This window comes from Pagrus pagrus (assembly GCF_965226575.1).
Source record: "Pagrus pagrus genome assembly, chromosome: 7".
NCBI classification, from domain to species: Eukaryota; Metazoa; Chordata; class Actinopteri; order Spariformes; family Sparidae; genus Pagrus; species Pagrus pagrus.
The window spans coordinates 25,523,830-25,545,379 of record NC_140191.1 but is presented as its reverse complement, the minus strand read 5'-3'; the positions used below and the strand labels follow the sequence as shown (position 1 = coordinate 25,545,379).

Genomic DNA, 21,550 nt, shown 5'->3' with positions numbered 1-21,550 from the left:
CTAATATGCAACTGCTGCCTGAGGGGACACACTGAGGGGACACGCTGCCTCAAATGCGTAAACGATGATGTCATCATCCATCACAATGTTTCACTGTAGACAATGTCATATGCCAGTTCCGCAGACATCGCCCAACCCTTATCTCATCTTTTGGTCATTAAATCATTAAATCTGATTAAATCTATAATGACAAATGCCATCGGAAGGTACCAGGTACTAAATTGTTTTTCTTCAGACTGGATTTTATTTGACCAATCATCCAAAAGCTAAAAGTAGTCCATTTACATAGATATGAAATAAAGAAAAGCAATTTACATAGATTGGGAAGCTGTGTGCAGCAAATGTTTTGTATGTGGCTTGGTGTATATCAAAGGTAGACTTTGGAATCATGGTCCTGTCTCCCCTCTCATACTAATGAATAGAAGCCAGGATATCTGGGCTTCTGGTGCAACCTGTCAGACCATTTTTTTCATGTGTCTCTCAACTTTACCATGTTGTGTGTATATATATGTTACTCTTCTCTGCAAACAAGACAAATGGCATTTGAAATCCTTGCTGTAAATGCGCCTATAATAACCTGTGATGCAGGCATTGATCAAGTCAATCATCGCTGATACAGCCTTAGATTGATCTGACTGAGAATGATCTTCAGCATTGCCCAATGATGTAAACTCCACTGGAACCAAGATGCTTTGGTTTCGGCAAACTATACACATGCTCCAAATATCCCTTCACTTAACATGCTAATCTGAAAATATTACACTTTATGGTCAACTGCAATGCAGTGGTTGTATCTAAAAGTGCAGCAAATTTGGTTTCATTAAAAGCTAAACAATCTTTCATGATCCATTTCTCTTGTTCTGTCAAGCTCCATTCCCTTCGGATGACATAATTTAATCCATTTATCCAGTATAAATAAGAAAAGTGACTGCACTGTGCAGCAGTGCCACTGAAGCCAAGCAAGTAGTGGCAAGCCCAGTCTCACTGTGTATGGATGCAGATGTTACTGAGCAGTCCGCCAACCTGAATAAGGAGACTCTTAATCTCTTAATCAGAATTTGATCTGTCAAGTAATGTGGAAAAATTGTTGTTTCCAAGTTGTAGCATTGTGTGCTTCAGGTTCTAACAGTGCACCATGTCTGTTCCCAAGGTCCCATCTACCGACAGGAATGCCCTGAACTCGCTGTGGGGCAAGCTGGCCTCTGAGATCCTGATGCAGAACTGGGAGGCAGCCATGGAGGACCTGACCCGCCTGAGAGAGACTATCGATAACAACGTAAATGCCCCACTTCTCAGAATTTGATACCTCATTTAGATTCCCTTACATAGACTCTCATATTGACATTTCACTTTCAGTACAGCTCTGCTGTGGCATTTTATTCCTTACCCACATGCACTCATCTGACTACTTAAGAACTTGGGTATGGGTGTATAGTGGTTGTCTGTATTTGATTGATGGCCATGTAGGAGGCAAGAACATGTGAGTTGTTTTGTTCTTGTGCCATACTGGAGAACAGGACAGCTTTTATGCGAATGTGGCAAAACATATTTATGATTTAAAAATTGATGTTATTTCTCTTCTGTGCTTCTTCCCCTTCTTTTTTATTTCCTGCCTGTATTTCTGTCTTTGTTCTGTCCAGTCTGTTACATCCCCTCTCCAGTCTCTCCAGCAGAGGACATGGCTCATTCACTGGTCCCTCTTTGTCTTCTTCAACCACCCCAAGGGCAGAGACAATATCATTGAGCTATTTCTCTATCAGCCACAGTAAGTAAACATTTATAAAATAATAGTATTTAATTGTTTCTTGTTTTGATCTCCTGCTTTTACAAACAGGAAATTGCAAAAACCTTTTGTGAGAGTAAAGGAAGTAGTTGTAAAGATAAGATGTATTCTACTAAACAAAGGGAACAGGAAAAGCAGAGTTCTGAAGGTTGGTTGAAACTTGGGTCTGTTGGACTATAAAGCCATATTGAAGCCTTTTGAACCATTTGAATGAAAAATATGCCATCCTTGTGAGTCATGTAAATGTATTTATTTATGTATAAGCATCCCCATTAGGTCATGTGCATGGCAATAGCTAGTGTTCTGGGGTCTGAGATCCAGTACATCATATTCAGCATTTACATATACAACATTGTTGTTCGACTGCTAGGAAAAGCAATTTTTTACAACAAATATGAATTTTATGTGATTATGTGTAAAGTGGGGGAATAATCTTGTGTGTAGTTCAACTTTAACAGCAGCAGCAATGGAAGCGGTCTGTCGCAAAGCAAAGTTAATCCCTTTGCTCAGATGTGTCCTCTTGTTGACCACACTACTTTTTTTGGTCATAATTAATGTTTTGGTAAATTGTACCAAAAGCTGCCACGTTATACTTCTGAGAGACTGCATAGCGACTCAGACACACTCTTTTTGCAACTTGATAATGGTTGTTGCTGACTAATGTTTTCTTGTCTCAAGTTGCATGTGTATGTACATTTCTGAGGTGTTATGTGATACATGTACAGTATGTGTGTAGTTACATCTTCTTCTTTTTTCTACCATGGGTCCAAATTAAAGTCTATTAGTGAAAACTGTATTGTAGCTCCAAGGTAAGTCCTACTTATCAGGGGTTTTGGAGTCATTTTATAGCATTAACTTGATTTAGAGAAAACCATTTGCTTTAATAACCCATTTTGGGTGGTGGGCTTCTTCATGAACCCTGCTGGTATTTTTAAAGTGGTTTCAGAAGTGTGTATGTGTGTGTGTGTTTTTGTGTGGTCTGTTTACTCTCCGAGTCAAGAACGAGGCCATGTGTATCGCAGATCGGAAACTTTATACTCTGTTAAAATTTGCGCACCACCTATTTTGATGTGTTTGCTCCCTCCCCCTGTTCTGATTGCAGGCTTGTATAATTGAACAGATGATTGGGCTCCACAGACAGTATGACAGGCGACCACAACACAGCACACTCAAATGTCTGGTTCCCTGAATTTTACTCAGTTTTTAATTTTATTGTGGATGATTAAGGGGGCCTGCCCAATAATTACTCATGAAAAGCTCACCCAACCATCTGTGTGGACAAACTGAGGTAGTTTTGTGTGCTTTGCAGTTTCACAGTCTCAACCTCATGTTTTTCCCACTGAGGCTTGGCTCTTGTTTCCCATCTCTTGACCAGTACTTCCTTTGGCTGAAGTTGGTGACCAGTAGCTGGCCTTCAGCTCCACATATGACCTCCGTTACCCCTGCAGTCAGCAGATGTTGATCCAAAGCCTTGTTTGTGTACTATTGACAGACTGCACTGACTTCAGGGGAAACGATGCTCAGTATCTAAGTATGATACAGGTGCAAATGGGGCAAATACGACTGCAGTAATGTATCCCTGAGTAACTAGATTGTCTATATCACTCGTTCAATTGTTTGACATGATTTTCTTTTCCAGACGAGCCATGAAATTGGACCTTGTTACCCTGTCTCTCTTCTGTGTTCTCCCACAGCCCCCCTTCAACAGGGGAAATTTGAACTTGCACTTGATTTCTTGGCTGCATGCCTCAGTAGCATCTTCAGCAAACCAGTGCAGCGACGCTTGTTGCCTCAAAACTAAAAAAAAAAAAAAAAGAGAGAGGGAAAAAGATGAAGTCCCCTAAGTGGGGTAGGGTGAATGCCCCCCAGATATGGTACAGTGACTCATGCAAGATTGCTTGCCATTGGAGCCCCCCCTGGAGAGTGAGTAGGTGTAAGTTAATCAGGAACACAGCAAGGAGCGTTGCGGTCTTCCACGGGAGTCAAGCAACTACAAAGGGAGGGAGGGAGATCGCCTAAAACCAGGCCGACGATGCCTTTGCCAAGAAGCCCACTGCTGTTTTTAGACTCAACATCACTCCTGCCACAGGTCCCCTGTCCCTTTAATTGTTTCAGCTAATTAAACTGTTGTCGGCACTCTCTCTCTGAACTCCACGTGTTCCTCTGGCTTTAGCTATAGGAGACCTGAAGGGGCCCACTCCACTTCCTGTCTTCAGATTTAATGTGGTCAGTTGGAGGTTCAGAGGGAAATATTTAGAAACCAATAAAACATTTTGGTGATACAGTCAATGCCAGTCTTGATAAGGGAGGTGGTTTGTGCTTGTGTGTGAAGACCTTTTTTAAACAGAACACTGTCTCCAGAGTTGGTGTGGGATTAGAATCGGCCTGTAACAGCGTCCTGTCTCTTGTGTTCAGCCCTTAGCCAGTTGACCTGTGGTTGAAACATCAGTCCCTGATGGATTGGGTTTCAGCTACTGGGCAGGTCCCTGCTCACTGATCTATATCTTCTTGCCAGGGTTTCCTTTTTCTCCTCTCTCTCATAGGACACTAATGAAAGAGGCAGCTTAAAGCTGGGACCCATGTCCTGAGTGAGGGTCCTGTTAGGACATTTATCTGTATTAGCTGCAAAGGCTTTTTCTCTGTCCTAAATGCCAGGAGCCCAACAGGCAGCCAAAATGTTATATTATGTGTCCTTGTAAGGAGATAATGTCTTTGATCAATCTGATAAGTCATTACCTTTATCCTCCCTCATTCCAGATACCTCAATGCCATCCAGACCATGTGCCCGCACATCTTACGTTACCTGACCACAGCGGTCATTACAAACAAGGATGTCCGTAAGCGTCGGCAGGTTCTGAAGGATTTGGTGAAGGTCATACAGCAGGTACCAGACTTTGAATTTTCACCCCGCGGTGTTTACAAAGTGCACACAGTTATCAGGTCATTGCTTATAGACCATACAGGCTTTGAAGGATGAGTAACAGACCATGTTACTCCGTAGCATTGCTCACACTTCCTTTTAAGTGCAGGGAGTGTATATTGCTTTGGGTCCAAGCTGTAAAAGCCCTGAAACCAGTACATTTGATGCATGGTAGTGAATTGACAGACTGTAGTGTATCGATGGCTTCTCCACCAATGACAGTAGCCTCTTGTTGGTAATCACTAAAACGTGTGCTCAGTGCTCTGACGCCAAGCATGATTTGAAACTCTTCAAATTGTGAGTTCAAAATGTGTTTTCACTCAAGGCCTTGTAAATTGCTATGTTTATTTAGCCATTGTGCCCAGCTGGTGGTTATTTTCACAACATGGTCATTATTGTCAGTAAATAAAACCAAACTTGGATTTATTATTTTTTTTCTCATTGTAGTGTGTGTATGCTGATATTAGTGATTTCTATTTAATAAAAAGAATCACACGTACATTTAATATAAATCAATAGGTATACGTCAGCTTTATTCTGTTCATTTTAGCATTGACTTCATTGTAGTTTGAGCTATAGCAGATTTGATATGTAAACATATAGATGCATTTGATCATATTTCCATTTTTTTCAGGAATCTTACACCTACAAAGATCCAATCACAGAGTTTGTGGAGTGCCTGTATGTCAACTTTGACTTTGACAGTGCTCAGAAGAAACTGAGGGAGTGTGAGTCGGTGAGTAACCACATCAAAAACCTTACCAACATTTGTTTCAAGGTTTTGTTGGTAGAAGTATGTGAAGCGGCTGGTCTAGATTGTGTCTCTCCGTGACAATGCAGAGGTCTTCTGAGTAACTCTAATTTGTTGGTCAGACTCCTGAACTTTCACATGTAGCATCGTAGTAAACAACGTTAGTAATGATGTGATCGCTGTCTGACCTTCTGCCTGTTCACACAGCATTTCTATTTGTTGGGCTCCTGCGTGGGTCCAGAGCAGACAGAGCAGTGATAGTCTGTGCCTTGTATCATACTGTCAAATATAGAGGTCCTCTAACACACTGCATGACTCAGGCTTCTGTCAGATTTTACTATGGCCTGTAATTGACCCATCAGGCTAGTAGTTAACAGTAAAAGCTTTATAAGCAAAAGTCTCCTAAGAGGCGTGCAGACACACGTAGGGGGAGATCAGTCATAGCACTGACATTTAGAGCATTTATTTCAATTAAGGTTTGTAATGTTTGAATGTAACAGTCCTTGATGTGAGAATAGAATGAGTCGTATACTATAAAAGTCCTCTTTGTATGTTGACTACAAAGCTCAACACACAGGGAATACTGAGTTTTGAAAGTTAAACTGACCTCAAGTGAGCTGATATTTACAGATCAGTAGGACGGAGGGATGACAGACTTTGCATTTGCATGTCTCAATACCAAGATTTCTGTGATAATGTCAGGAACCCCTCTTGTTAAGGTCTGTGTATCCAATCTGTTCTATAAAACAGTGCTGATAGGCTATATTTCACCATCTCTATAAAACTTCAGTCAGAGAGCATCCACTGGCTTTTTTGTAATAATATGCTGAAGACAAAAACACACTTACAGAACATTGGTTAAGAATGCTGACAATAATTATAGATGGATCAGTGTTTCCCACATGATTTTGTGAGACTGTGGTAGGTGGTGTCCAGGTGCATGCTCCTCCAGAAGAAAGTTGTGCACATTTTAAAGTGAAATGCATCAATCTGATGCACATTGAAAGTGAAATTAAGAGGCTCTATCCTAAATAACATGAAGATAAATGATATATTGAAGAAAATATAAAATGTATAAAATTATGAAATATAACACTGAGCGTTCTGCCTCTTCTGCCTGTTCTGGCAATACACTGTACTATACAGCTTTGGCTACACAATGTAAGCATAAACCTAAAGACTTAAAATTTAATCCACACATCTTTAAAAAGGTTTCAGCAGAAATAAGGTTAAAAGCTTCATAAGGTTTGATTTATGACTGGATTTTTGTGTTAGTCTGCATTCCAGCAAGGTGTACCTAATAAACCAGTGTACATTTTATGAAGTAGCAAAAATGTTAGAAAGACCTTGCATTATAATGCAGTTCACAACTAGCTGTCCCTTCTAAACCCAGGTGCAATATTTACTCCACCCAATTTATGTAATTGGATTTCTCAGTATTACAAATGAATATAATATTAATAATTATAAGAACAATAATTATAATACTTTGTTATTATAAATAATAATATAATACAAATAAATACAATAATAGCAATACAAATCAACAACACCACAAACTGCAACCTTAAAAATCATAAGCAGTTGGTTTAAAATCTCTCTGATAGTGTATTAGATTTTCTTCAAGACAAAGCAGTTTGTCTAAAACCATGACACAAGATGTTTTGCAAGTCAACTTCGTTTACATCTATGGGCCTTTTTTTTCTTTTTACTTGTTATATCTTTTAAGAATTCTCAGTGTTAACTTTTTATGTAGTTGAGTCTGCTTATCTTAAATGTTGCCAACGTGTTTTCGTCTGCAGCTTTTTTTTTTGATATTGCAATGAAAGTGGTCAATTTTCAATTTGGTATTGGGTGAACACAATTACAGGAATTATTGTACAACCTAGTCAAAAATAAAAAATCTGCGTTGCATCAATCGTATCAGCACAGTAGACCCTATTATGAGGGGCTGTTGAGATTCTGGGGACATGTTTTGTCAGCAGTAATCCATTTGCGAAAGAGAGCAGGTGTCCTACCTGTTGTGTTGAATGTATATTTTGCATAATTTAGACTCAGTTCATTCTTTTCGTATGCACCGAAATTTGGTTTTCCCAGATGACTTCATAATTTGGCCCTGCAGAGGAATAAAGGGCAAAACTTTGGGTCATTTGTTCTCTTTTTCATCTTCTGCCTCTTGACGATAAACCTTCAAAATGAAAAACATCTGGCCTGATCAAATGTCTCTTTCCTCTAAGTAAATGTTTATAAATCATGTCAGCGGTTTACTGACAGTTCCGTTTCATTTTAATCTATTTTTAAGCTAATACAAAGAGTCCTCAGATTCCCAAATCACTGTTTAACAAATGAGGGAGCTATAACCAATTGAGCTGATTTGTTTTTCCTTACTTAAACCCTCAAAAACTCTGTGCATGGCCATAAAAGATCCAAAGCATGTTCTAGGAGAAAATTTGATTTTTCCTGTGCAAAGGCCTTCAGGGGCCGTCTCCAAACTACAACATGTACTATCAACAATATTAGAGGTGTATCCTATTTCAGCTAAGACATGACACACGCCCTTAATCACTGACCTTGTTAAACACTTGCACATACTTTTTTTAGGAAGTCTCTGGGTTGGTATTGACCTCGCCTCATGGGGTTCTGTTTACAGAGACTGTACTCTGGTTGAAACGGATGCTTTATCCCAACTACCTCTCAGGTCAGAGCCCAAGTTATTCCAGTCGCTTTTAACTCTGGGCCTACCTGTCAGTCTTATCAGAGCATGTCCAGTAGGCACAAAAGCCCTCTATTGACCTTGTTCAGTTCACAAGCAGGTCTAGCGAGGTGGGTGGTTCCAAAAATGTTTAACGGCACCTTTAATGCATTACCTGTGATGGGTCTGCAAACATTTTCCCAAAATGGTCTTCTTTGAAGTCAGTAATGCAGTTTTTTCCCCTGCAGAAATTCACACGCAATCCTTTAACAAGCGCATTATTTCAGAGGTAAAGGGATGTTTCACAGACCGTGGAGTGATTGAGGTAAACGGATACTCCATTGGGATGGGCTCTTGTCTTGATGAGCATTTGTAATGCATCAATTTCGAGCCACTGAGAAGTGGCACCCATCTATTTACTGATTGCTGTAATAGCAAGATATGGGTATTGTTTTCAGCTCTCCTGTCTTCAGTTCACTGTACCCTGTATAATAGTTTGAGCCAAGTGCTTTCAAATGGGGGGTTTAGTTTGGTTTAAATTGTCCTGTTCAGGCTGCACAGGTTTTTTCTTTCTTTCCCACCCCACCCAAATCTGGAATCACTGTCAGATGTTAGATCCTTGCATGTCAAAGAATGAAAAGTATAGGCCTACCTATAGCCAGGCCCTCAGATTGTGCATAAAAGGGTTCTTGAAGCCCCTTCAGAATTTGTTTAAGCTTTGTGGTCTGAATCCCAGATGACAGTAATTAGAGCACTTAACTGTTCAAAGTTTATCAGCCTTAGATAAGCGTTGTCATAGCTGAAATGTGCGTTGCCTGATAGCGCCATGTAGTTGGGATTTATTCAAGCAGCACTCTGGTCAGATAACAGCTTTCTAAGCTTAAGCAAACAAAGAGCTGGTAATTCTTGGAGAACTTTTGAAGATGGAGGTCTGTGATGTGAAATGGCAATGAGTGGAGAGTTGGAATGCAGCAAGCACTGAGAAATGGGAGCATTTCACACAGTGGTACCTCTGGGTCATGAACATTTACAGTAGATGAATTGGCCATATGCAGTAGTGTCAGGAGTCCAACCAAGGCTGTATTTCTTACTGTAACAAGACACAGGTGATACTGTATATGGACAGCTGAAAAGAGTTGCTCTCATTTGTGACTTTATTTGGACTGGCGATGCTACAGTTGTTTGATGACTGTAGCTGTGAAATTTGGCAATCCTTCACAGTTGAGTTGACACTGAGCCCCCGGACCAGATGACTGGTGATAAGTCACAGACAATGTGGTCATCGCTGTGGTTGTTTCTGCTTTTACTGTATTGTCTCACGTGGTGTTTGTAGAAGTCGAAGATTTGTGGTTAATTTGAAGCTTCTTGCTGGGTCTGGGATCACTTATACAGGGAACTTTCATCTTTTAAAACTTCACCAGAACAAACCTTTTAGTATTGTAAATGTTGCCAATATGGCTCTCCCTTCCCTCTGACTTTACTCTGGGCTATATCTGAAAAATGGATTGAAATGTTACCCAGGAAATTAGAATAAATTGCCACATCTCACGTATCAGTATATGATAGACAGCATAAAATCCTTTTTTATGCAGATGATGTATTACTCTGCTAATATCTCCAAATGTTAACCTCAGTTCAGTTAATTTTCTGGTCATAAACTTAGTTAAGTCTCTTCTCGATCCTTTGAATGCCTTTGTTCTTGGTCAACTAAATTTTCTTTTTTTATGATCCCTCTGTCCTCACCATCTTAATAATTTGACAAATTACAGAATTCTGGTCCATATTTCAACTATAGATGGGCCTTTGGTATAGTTTAAAGTCTTAAAGATTTGTATGATACAAATGGATTACTTTCATTCCAGTAGCTCAAAGTGTGTTAGTCTCTTCCTCGGTTTTCTTGGTTCTTGTACCTGCAACTGAGATTGGAAATCCGTGCCCATGGCATTCCGCAGGTTTCGCCTTTACCCTTTCATCAGTTGAGCCACTTGCGTTAACCCTCAAACATCCTCTGCTGCCTTATTATGGATCCCACCACTTTTCTTGAAAGACCTGCCCTACTCTGCCTCTGATTGGTTGCCTTCATTGTTTGCGTTGGTTAGATTTAGGTACGACTATGACTAAGCTTAGAGGCTCTGGTTGAGTCTGTTTTTCTTGCGGTGTTGATATAGCGGCCTATAAGCTGTAGTATCCCTGGTACACCCACCAGTCTCTTAAGCCTCCTGCCTGGTCTCCTTTTGCTTATCTTGGGTTCACTCATCCTAGCCGCTCTTCGCTGCAGCAGTCTCTGGGCTAGGCAGAGCGGAAAGGCTGGGTGTCCGTAGGTTGGCCTGTCCACTCTGCCTAGCCCAGAGATGTTGCAGCTAAGACATCCAAAAAGATTGTGTTTACTGGGGAAACTACAGCTCACAATCTGCTTAATCAGATACCTATTTGTTTTACAAACCAACCACAAAAAAAACACCCTATTAACACAAGACAACCGCTAAACATAGTTAGGAAATAGTACGATAACTCTTTTCTCATTCGGTGATAAAACCGTGTATTCGTTGTGGCCCACTGACCTCCCTCCATCCCTCTGGTTGTCCAGCAGTCTACCAGTGCACCCAAGGGTGTGTGGGCACACGCCGTGGGCACAGGCCCCATCAATTTCCCTCTATCCCTCTTGATGTCCACGAAAATGTCTCACTTTCTAAATTTTTAACAGTAGAAGGTGCCTAACATTTAAATTGTACTGCTTTTATTTAACCATTGAAAAATGTGATGGATAAATTCATCACCAGTACCACAAAGCCCTCAAGGCTTTTGTCATGCGAAAAGTGGGCATGGTTTCGTTATGGAAATACAACAGACTCAAACCAATCAGAGGCAAAGTAGGGCGAGGCTTGAAAGAAAAGCAGTGGGATCCATAAAAACACTCCTCTGCTGCAATGGTGTCTCTACCAATTAAAATGATTTTAAACCTCTTGAAATCTAAACATCAGGGGTAACTGAGCCCTGTCATTGTGACCTCGAGGGAAAGGCCCTTAAATTTAACTGGGACAATTATTGAACTAATTTATTGATCCCATCAAAAAGCCGAGCACACCAGCTCATTCACAAAAAGTTTGTGCATACATTTTATGCCACACCAAATAATTGCATACGTTTACATACAATTAAAGCTCACAGATGGCCCGAACTGTTCTAAATGTAGCTGGAATACTATTGGTACAAGCCTTCATGTTTTCTGAGAAGCCCCTCTTTGTCTAATCTCTGATCTAACGTGGTTTAGTATCTTGAAAATATCTATCTATATTCCCAATTCCTAAAAAGCCGAAATTATTTTAATTCAACAATGACTCCACCCTTTAGATAACACCAGGGTAGCCCTCAGGAAAATCATATTTGCAGGTTTAATTGCCACTGAGAAGACCATAATTCACTCATGGTTCTTCCCTGAGCCTACATCGATAAAAGACTGGTTGAATCATTATAGGGATATTGCTATCATAATAAGATCCTTAGCTGTACATCATAAAGCGCAAACATCCACTGTAGAGGCTTGGGATATCCTAATTGCTTCTCTTTAGGGCCTAATTTGTAAATTTAATAGAATATAAAGAGACCCACATACACATTGTCTATTGTCTGATTTCTTTTCTTTCTTCTTTCATTTTTTCGAAAGGCAATGGCAATCTTATATATAACAGTATATATTATTATATTATAGTTTGTGTTAAATGCTGGTTTTTGTGCAGGAATCCCTGCCTATGGTACCTTATGTGTTCTACGGTTTTAATGTGACAAATTCAATAAAAAGTTAATCACAAAAAAATTTATTGGAATTTGGTTTCAGTTCATGAATTCCGAGATGTAGACAGATTGAAACTTGTAATGCTGCACTCGTGACTCCAATGCTGTTTAATATAAAGGTCCCAGTTTGATTGTCCTAATGAGTCTAAGAGGGTCTGGCTTCTGTGCATATTTAACTGTTTTGCCATACTGGAACCTTAAAGTGTTGTCAGATATAACTCTTTGTATAATATCTGCACTGAGCTAATGTAACATGCTTTCTGTCTCTCAGGTTCTTGTGAATGACTTCTTCCTGGTGGCTTGCCTCGAGGACTTTATTGAGAATGCCCGTCTCTTCATCTTTGAGACCTTCTGCAGAATTCACCAGTGCATCAGTATCAGGTTAGTCACTCAGTACAACCCAAACTAAGTTAAACTATAATTTACCAGTTGGGATGTCTCATTTTCAGTGTTGCATGTGGACAATAGTTTCTTTTAAATCCCGAACCTGTTGCACAGCAGAATTCAGACATTTCTTAAGACCAAAAGGAAGTCCTGTTTGCTGTCACTAAACTTTGAGGGCAATCAGTAAACAGGAAGTGAGAACATGGGCTTAATGATTAGTGGAATTTTCCTCAAAGATAAGCATTTATTGCCCCTTCCACACACAGCCATGCTGACCCCACACATCTTGAGGTTTAAGTATTGTGAGGTTTAACTGCTTCCAGGTCTCCACAGGTTGGTCTACGCACTCAGGTTTTAAGACCACCTGTCCAAGGCCAATTCATGGACAGTTTGCTCTCAGGAAGAGGTCAGGGTTTAGACGGTCTGAGATGTTACCAGCTGCTCTGACAGGCAGGACATTTTCAGCCCCTTTTCGTGGGTGACTGGAGGTCAGAAGGTTTTGTAGGTTCAAAATTCAGTTTAGTTGCATTAAAATAAAACTGACCTTGGATGCCTCCCCAAAACCAAGAAATTTAGTCAATGCTAATTATAGTGCGTATTAGTGGAGAGAAAATAAAAGATTATAGTAATTGTCTGCAATTAAGAGAGATTATGGGATTTGGCTGCCTCTTTATATCAATTTTAGAGAGAGACTAAGATAAAGCAGAGCATTCACCCTTCTCAGCCATTAATCCTGATCTTTGTAAGGGTGGATTTGTGCTTGTTGCTGTATTTAATCTCTGATATTAGTTAATGCATATGTTCTTTTTGTTACCCTGTTCCACACTAATTTACACTACAAATTCACACTGCTTTTAGAAAAGCTACATTCAGCTGCCCCTCAGGCATATTGTGAATGCTGAAGACTTGAAGAAAGATCTGCATTTCAAATATGGTCCACGAACACATGATGCTCAGTGGAAAGAGGGAATGAATTACTTCTGCTGACACGAAAATGATTGCATTGACTGTTATATAGAGCCGTGGAGGTCTGTAGTCAAGGTTGAACCGTGGAACATGATCAGGCCCTGTCGAAATCTCCAGTTGCAGATTGTCTGGAATTGATTAGGAGTCCTGGTTCTTTTTGGCAGACTTACTGCAATTGGATCCATTTACTTGTTAAAGACCACAAAGGTTAGTGGTAACACTGAAAGAGGAAGTCGAACGGTGATTTTTCTACTTTTCACCTTTTTTCTGTGTCTTGGGCTCTCAGTTTGTTGAGGAACAAATATCAGACGCAGTTTCAGGGATTTCCGTATTTATTTTTGGTGGTGTTGTGACGATGGACAGAACATGCCTATTTTTGAAAGACACCCAAATTCCAAGTCATTAGTCCTCTACCCAGAAGCCCTCTGCACCCAAGCGTGGACTCAAATGAATTTGATGGCTGTTTTTAATGAGGACATTTTTACAGCTGTTGGCCATGATGGTTTCACAGATATTTAGCTCGCCTTTTGCCCACAGCTTGGGACACAAAAGTAGACCAGAAGTTGGCGTAATTGAGTTATTTTATGCAATAAAGGCTTATGTAAAACGTACTGTAGGCAGTGAAAATGTGATTCAGCCTGCACCCGTAATTGCATACACACACATCCTTTTGTCTAGACTTTTCAGTGTCCCGAGTATGTGTTTCCAATTTAGCTTTGTTTTCCTTGTTTGATTTACAGGGTTTATTTCCTAAGTCCTTCCATGACTTTTCAGTGGCGAGACCCTGGTTTGACCTCAGATGCACACTTGTCCTTTTGACATTTTGAGTAACTGCTTCAGACACATGATCATTTGGGCAGTTCTTTTCCCCTCATCATGAGAGTGTATTTGTACACAACAGCTCACTGGTAGTTGGAAGGAGTGTCTTGTGTATTTGGATGTAACACTGAGGATCTTTCCACCTCACAATTGAGTCATTAAAAAGACCACACGATCATTTCGGTTTCCCCGAAAAATCAATTTTACCCCAAGCCGAAAGCGAAGTTGCTCCAAATGGCTTGGAGTCTCCCAAATGCTATCATATGTTAGTGTTTAACAATGCATTCATTTTAGACCAGTCATGTTAAGAAAGGGGCTACTTTTGAGGAGGACACCCCCCCCCATCCTCCTCTCCTCTAACAGAATTAGACCCCGATGCCTGACCCCTCTCTTCAAGTGTGAGGTTGGTATTGAGACCCAAAGGAGTCCCCTAGCCTGAAGTCGAAAGCTCAGGAGCCAGAGTGAGTAAGGGGTCGAAATGTAAGTGATCCCCTCTCCCCTAAGGAACAGGATCATGATTGTGTAAAATAAAACCGGTCATGGAGGCTGTCTGCTTGGCTTTAGGGCCAAAGGAAGTCAATAGCGTAGGTTATATAAGTCTGACCCGTTCCCCGCTCCCTCACAATCTCCCTCCATTTCTTTTTTTTCTCCTTCCATTTTTTCTGATTTTCACTCTAAGGTTGAAGTAGGAGTTGCTGCTGTACACCTCTGAGAGACAATGAGATAAAGTGACCCTCCTCTGATGTACAAATGTCCTTCCTGAGAGGAAAACATTGCCAGACTTTCTTTTAAAAATTAGATTAGAGGAGTTTGGCTGGTACAGGCCGAGGCCCTGGGCCTTTTGGGGCACTCTGTGTTCCTGTGTTATGCTGCACAGATCACGTTTAGAGGGGTTAGGGGTTAGCTTAACTCCCTGGTGAGGAAACCAGATAGTGTTTGTTTTGATCATCATATCTGACCTGGACTTGACTGACATGTGTCCCCACTTAAACTGAATTGCCAAACAAAACACCCAGTACCCCTACACAGCAATCACTTAATCACACGGGTAAAATCGGAACCAATAACAAATTTCATTCAAATTTGCTTAAGATTACTTGATTGTAGGGCAAATAAGTGAAGGGTGTTTCTGAATGTCAGAGGCTGTGATGGAGGGGTGCTCTTAACAGGTGTTGACTATGGTTCTTGTAGTATTACACTGTTGTAAAACAAGATAATAGAGTGGACAAAGTAACACAAACACTCATATATTAGCTGCAAAGATTAGTCAACAGAAGGAAAATTAACCACCAACTCTTTTGAGAACTGATTATTTGTTTCAGTATTTGTTCAAGCAATAATGTCAAACATTTGCTAGTTCCAGCTGGTTAAATGTGAGGATTTTCTGCTTTCTTCTTTTATGTTATAGTAAATGAAGAGCTTTTGGGTTTTGGACTGTTGGTTGTAGAAAAAAAGGCAATTTGAAGATGCCACCATGGGCTGTGGGAAAATTGTGATAAGCATTTATCACAATCTTTTGACTTTTTAACTGCTGAACGATTAATCTCTTAATTGTTAAAAATACTTGTCAGATTAATCATTAATGAAAGTACTTGTTTGTTGCAGCCCCTTTTAGTTGACTTACTGTGTCAGACAAGCATTCATTTAACTTTTATAATAATTTTTTGATGCAGTAGTTTGAGTTGTTTGTTTTCATTACATATTGTATGGCATTACTAATCCAAATAACAACGAGGTAAATCAAAATCTTGTATTGATTAAGCTTTCAGTGTGAGCTACAACCATTTGTCAGTGTGCCATTTGCTCTACATTAGCAACATGTATGCCTGCAGACTAAAATCCTTGATGTTAATAGTGTCAGTCTGTGATCGCCCACATGTGTTATCCATCACAACCTAAAGTTGCGTCATTAGACAGCTGACACTTTTCCAAACTTGTAAGGTTCCCAATAATGATCCATAGGAGCAATTTCATTGTCAAGCATCATTTTCCCCAGGTTTTGATGAACTGAAGTGTAGTCAGCTGTAGTAGTTTGCTGGAGTGAGTGACTGGATGATCAGTATGTCTGTGTTGCACTCCTCTGGGCTGCCTAGATATTCATGAATCAACTTCCAACTGTTGCTCTTCTGTCTTATTATCCACCTCCTCCATCACTTCACTGCGGTGAAAGTGTTGAGAGATGTGCACTGTCACTTGGAGACCAAACCCACTTTTGCTCATTATGCTGAGGTAATGCTTTTATTTGTTGTTTATGCTTTTAATGCCCCTTCCAGACACTGACATCATTCCACTTCCCTTCTTCATGTGGTTTTGCCACCATTTGACCAACATTCATGGGTTAGAAAGTGGTATGCTTTTTTTTCATTTACTTTTTGAACCGTGAGGTAAGACAGACATTATCACAAATCCCAAATAAGATTACTTTCCACAAAAAGAATGTCTTAACTCTGAGAGCAACAGTTGAAAGCAGTAATAGTGGTGGTTTGCAGAGCCGTGGCGTGAGAAGTGCTGTGGTCTGGGCAAATACTAGCTTACTCACTGAAGGAGTCTCACAAAATGTGATGAATGGACCAGGAAGTGATAATTAGTGGAGTAAATTGTTTTTATATAGGCCTTATAACCCTGATTATTTTGTAGAAACACACACAGACTATACACAATGACAAATTTGTACCTACAGTATTCATTAAGTATGTGTGTTAGTAAGGTTTTTCAGGGCAGGGAGGGGTCGGTGTCTTGCTTTTGAGATGAGGTAGGGTTTCTGTAGTAATTGTAGGCAGTGCACAGAGCGGTTGAGGATATTTATTGGGGCCCTTATATGAAATGTGGTAGGCGTGGAGGGTGGTGGGGGTCAGACAGAAGGAAGGGGGCAGGAAATGTGGGGGGAAGGGGGTCTAGATGGGGGTATCGAGGGGGGTCTAGTTATTTTGAAAGCCACAAGGGAAGCCAGCTGCACTGGGAAAAGCTTTGGATCAAAGAATGGCAGCCACCCTCATACCTCCCCTCTCTCTGCTGTGACACATCCATGTCTCGCTGTATCAAAGAGCAGGCCGGCCTCCAACCTGGCTTTCATTTTGAGGGACAGTCACCGTTCTGACCAGTGTGTCACAAGCTGTAGCAGCCAGGTGGGGAGAGAGTGTGTCTTGAACAGAGGTACAAAAAATGAAAGGATAAGTAGCCACAGAGGCTCACAACATGAGGTCGTCCCAGCACTTCTAATTGAGTTATTCGTACAAGTCTGTAAATCAAGTTCCCGTTAGTAGAGGACCATTAGAAGTGTTTTTGAGATGTGTTTTTTCTTGTGCACCCTTTGCCTGTTTGTCTTTTATTAACACTCTCAAATGAAAATGGTGACCTGGCACATAATGTGCAACAGTCTTCATAATGTAATTTAAAAGTGCTTTAGAGTTATTTAGTGCTAATACATGTTTCATGAATGCATCAACATGTTCAGACAGCAGCCCATTTTAATTGATGCAAGTGTTTGCAGTTGTTTGTCCCTAGGTAAGATTATTACTTGAATAGATCTGTGATTTAAAAGAAAAAAAGCCCTGTGCAGTCTAGCCACATATCTTGGTAAAGACTGTGGTACTAAAGTAATACCAACAATATTAGTTTCAGATAGAATTTGTTTGTATTATCAAATGGCTTTTTTAAATGTTTTTATTTTATTTTAGTTGAACTAGGCCCTGCTAGCTAATCTCAGTAAATGAAAATGCTTACGACGACAATGCTAACTTGCTTGTGTTTAGGGGATATAATGTTTACGATGTCCATGTGGGACATATATCCTGCGTGAGCAGTGGTTGTGCATGGCGGAACATCTTGCTTTTCTTTCCACATCTATCCATACATGTGTCTCATCCCAGAGAGCCATTCTGCTGTCATGGCTAAAAAATCTGATGGTACAGTGTAATCTATCCAGGAGGGTTTTTAACATATGGTCAGTGCAATCCTCAGGTTCTGATTTGCTAAATCAGTACATCACAAATCTAAAGCTCCAGTGATCTTGTTGAATTTCATTATCCCTTGAAATATAATTTGTGGGGGAAATTCATTAATCAAAAAGGTCCTCACATACAGTGATATTGGTACCATGGCAGTGGTGCCAAGCCATTGGTCCTCCTGGGGTATACTCTTCAGCTTCAGGACAATCTGCACAGCTCTAAGACGGATGTCCCTGCAGCTTCTGTTGCCTTATATCCGTGTTTGAGCTCATGCCTCTCTGTTTTCTCTACAGCATGCTGGCAGACAAACTGAACATGTCGCCCGAGGAAGCTGAGAGATGGATCGTCAACCTTATCCGCAATGCTAGGCTGGATGCAAAGATTGACTCCAAACTGGTGAGACCTGCTGTCATCTTCCTCAATCAGTCACCTCAGTACTTAATTAATGAATCAAAGCTTTTCAAACAGTCCTTTGCAAACTGGGGGCAGTAGTGACAGTCATATAACCCTTTGTAGATGTCCCTCCTGTGTGACTTGAGAGTGACAGAGGCATTATTTATGTCCTGATTTTGTAATTGATGAGTACGATGTAAGGACATTGTAACCGTAATTTCTCACCCTTGTTAGGTCACCTCCGTGAGGCTCCATGTTGAACCTGCATGTTTTGGCATACACATCACAACAGTTCTCTGTAATCAGCAAATCACAGCCCAGTCCTGCAGAATGACATAGAATTATCTAGATGTGTCTACAGTAGATGTGAATGGGACCTGAGCAGCCACTGGTTGGTGTTTGTAGGATGGCGTGTTTACAGGTCCATGTGTGATTTGGCTGATTGGTAGTTATTGTAAATCTGTTGTCCATTTTTGTCTGTATTTCTAGGGTCATGTGGTCATGGGGAACAACGCCATATCACCTTACCAGCAGGTGATTGAGAAGACCAAGAGCCTCTCGTTCCGCAGCCAAATGTTGGCCATGAACATTGAGAAGAAGCAGGCTCAGAGCACCAAGACCGAGGTGAGTAACTCTCATACTGTACATACTGAATGCACATAAACCACCACTCCCAGCTTGTCGCTGAAGGCAACCCACCCTCCCTTAACCGATCAGATTGCTTGAAGGTCGACATGAACTGAGGGCAGTTCAAAGCGTCTCAAATGATCAGCTCAGAACAACAAGGCTGAAGAATGTTGATGAACAACCATCAACAAAAGCTCTCTTTACACGAAATAAGCCAGTAAGAGCAAGTTTAACAGAGCTAACGCTTTCATCCCTCCATTGCTCTTCAAAGGCCTAATGACAAGGTAGATTCCAAACAACCATAAAACGATGCCTGAGCACTGTGACTCAGCTCAGCAACGTAAATAAGGTGGACCCTCACACTGGCTTTTGGTGAACATTACTCAAAGCCTGGAGTTCCCTGCACTTAGGACCTGTTGCAGATGTCTGGCTCAGGGTCCAGTCATCCCATTTAAGTGTGTTTTTGATGTTGACCTTGTGTGTTTTAGCGGTATGTAGACTGTTCAAGTACTGCAGCTACAGAGAATGTCATAATCACGCACATACTCTGAGGTGGAGCTGTGAATTGTTGCTTCACACAACTCCTTGAGGACATGCACGTGTGTCAGAGCAGATTGATGGGTTGGTTCCCTGGGCCGACACCTGACAGCACCAAGGCCACAGAGTTACAGCAGACATGTTAAATGTTCACTTTTTAACCGCGCAGCTCTTGAGTGGCTGTCTTTTGATGTGCTCAATTACCCTCCTCCCTATTGTTTGAATATGTGCAGCAGGAGTGCAGCCGTAACCCTGTCCTGTAAAAAAGCAAAGCCACCCCCCCCCCCACCACTCATTAAGGAGTTTTTGTAATTTGACAAAAGAGGCTGCAAACAACTCACAGAGCACCACTACATCCTGCTGTCCTCAAGGCTACAAATCACTTACATATAGAGAACATTTACTGCTTACCATCTGGGCCGGCTGCTCAGGGTCCCTGTCAGCCCTCACAGCCACCCAGTGCTCACCAACAGAACACACACATTACACACTTCAACAAGGGAAACGTCACCACTTAACTGCTTGCACATGTATGTTGCCTTTTCACAATTCCCACAATCAACAACAAAAGTCTTGTTTTGATCGTTCTCACTGATCTACAAACGGTCTAATTTCCATTTTCTTCATGCTTTTCTTCCAGACACCAAACTGGGCCGGTCAGGATGCAGGATTTTAACGTCACAGTGAAGATGGATCCATCCCACTCCTTGTGTTTTACATCTTTTTTTCCACACTTGATTCAAGGAGCACAGTACTGCTTTGCACTTGGTTCAAGTCATCACCAATTCAATAAAAGTGACCAACAAAACCATTTTCACCCATGATTGCCTTATTTCTGGACATTACAAATGGCGGTTGAGGTTTGAGTGGTCAGACTTTTTTCTATCGGTAATACTTGATGAAGTTTTAATGTGTGTATTGAGTCACCGAGTGGGACAGTTAAGACTGCAGCATGTGACGCGGCTCATGTGTGCGCAGTAATGATGAATGGCTGTTTAGTCTGTCGGTTTTATGGCGTTTTAGTGGTTCGCTTCACTGTGGCAGGCGGTCCCGCTGAGTGGGACGTCAGCTGAAGGGGGCAAACAGAGGTGATGTACAGTTACCGGCGGTCACACTCTCTGCCAGTCATCCTGCCCATCTGAGGACATCAGGGAGCCATAAAGAACCATTAGCCAGACGGACACAATCTTTTTAATGTCCCAGCCCACCCCCGCTTTCCTCTGCTTTTGACCTTCTCATAACTCAGTCCTCTGCCTTTCCTTCTTCATCACATTCACTCGCAAACAGGCTTTCATTCCTTCACAAGCCTTTTAATTATCTTCTCCTTACATATAATTTAACTACGAAACAAGGATTTTATGTGAAAATGCACCTGCTTTATTAGGCTCAATCAAAAGTCTGGAAAGTGCAGAGAGTGTTGCATCACCTGCATGTCGACTAAAAGCCCATGAAGTGACGCAGCAGAGTCTAAGAAAAGACTTCTTCTTACCAGATGTTTGGCATTGTAATGTTCAGAGAAGAAGAAACGCGACAAGAGTTGTGAGCCCTTACACCAGCCAACTACAAGATAAATCATATCTATACCAACCGAAAATGTACAAAACTGTGGCCATGAATCTCTTTGAAGAGAAGCTGTGCTGCTTTGTCAGTCAATAGTTTCACATGCAGGTGAATTTATGCTCCTCTTCGGGATCCACAGACAAGCAGCACGAGGCTCTCGTCTTTCAGCACCACTCTGTTTTTCTTTGCCGTTTGTTTTGTTTTCACCTCCAATATGTCGCTCCCTGCCAGCAGCCACAGCACTTTAAGGTGGTAACCACAACGTGTCTGAATGGTGGGGCTCACTAAATTGGTTTTCTGGAATAAAACATTAAGTTCTAAAGATGAAATGTGACTGAGGTATTGATTTGAAGGTTCAGAAAACTTGGTTTCAACATCT

The 21,550-nt window shown here is 41.1% G+C and overlaps 1 protein-coding gene across 1 annotated transcript in view; it reads left to right on the top strand.

Moving 5' to 3' along the window:
- Nucleotides 1–20,422, top strand: part of eif3ea (eukaryotic translation initiation factor 3, subunit E, a) — a 31,264-nt gene extending 10,842 nt beyond the window's left edge. Inside the window, exons 6-13 of the mRNA XM_084357533.1 lie at nt 1,151–1,276; nt 1,641–1,765; nt 4,541–4,667; nt 5,338–5,439; nt 12,210–12,319; nt 18,348–18,450; nt 18,937–19,071; nt 20,252–20,422. Coding sequence (XP_084213659.1) covers nt 1,151–1,276; nt 1,641–1,765; nt 4,541–4,667; nt 5,338–5,439; nt 12,210–12,319; nt 18,348–18,450; nt 18,937–19,071; nt 20,252–20,287 — 864 coding nt within the window. The 3' untranslated portion in view covers nt 20,288–20,422. The remainder of the gene's footprint in view (nt 1–1,150; nt 1,277–1,640; nt 1,766–4,540; nt 4,668–5,337; nt 5,440–12,209; nt 12,320–18,347; nt 18,451–18,936; nt 19,072–20,251) is intronic.
- The last annotated feature ends 1,128 nt before the right edge of the window (nt 20,423–21,550 follow it).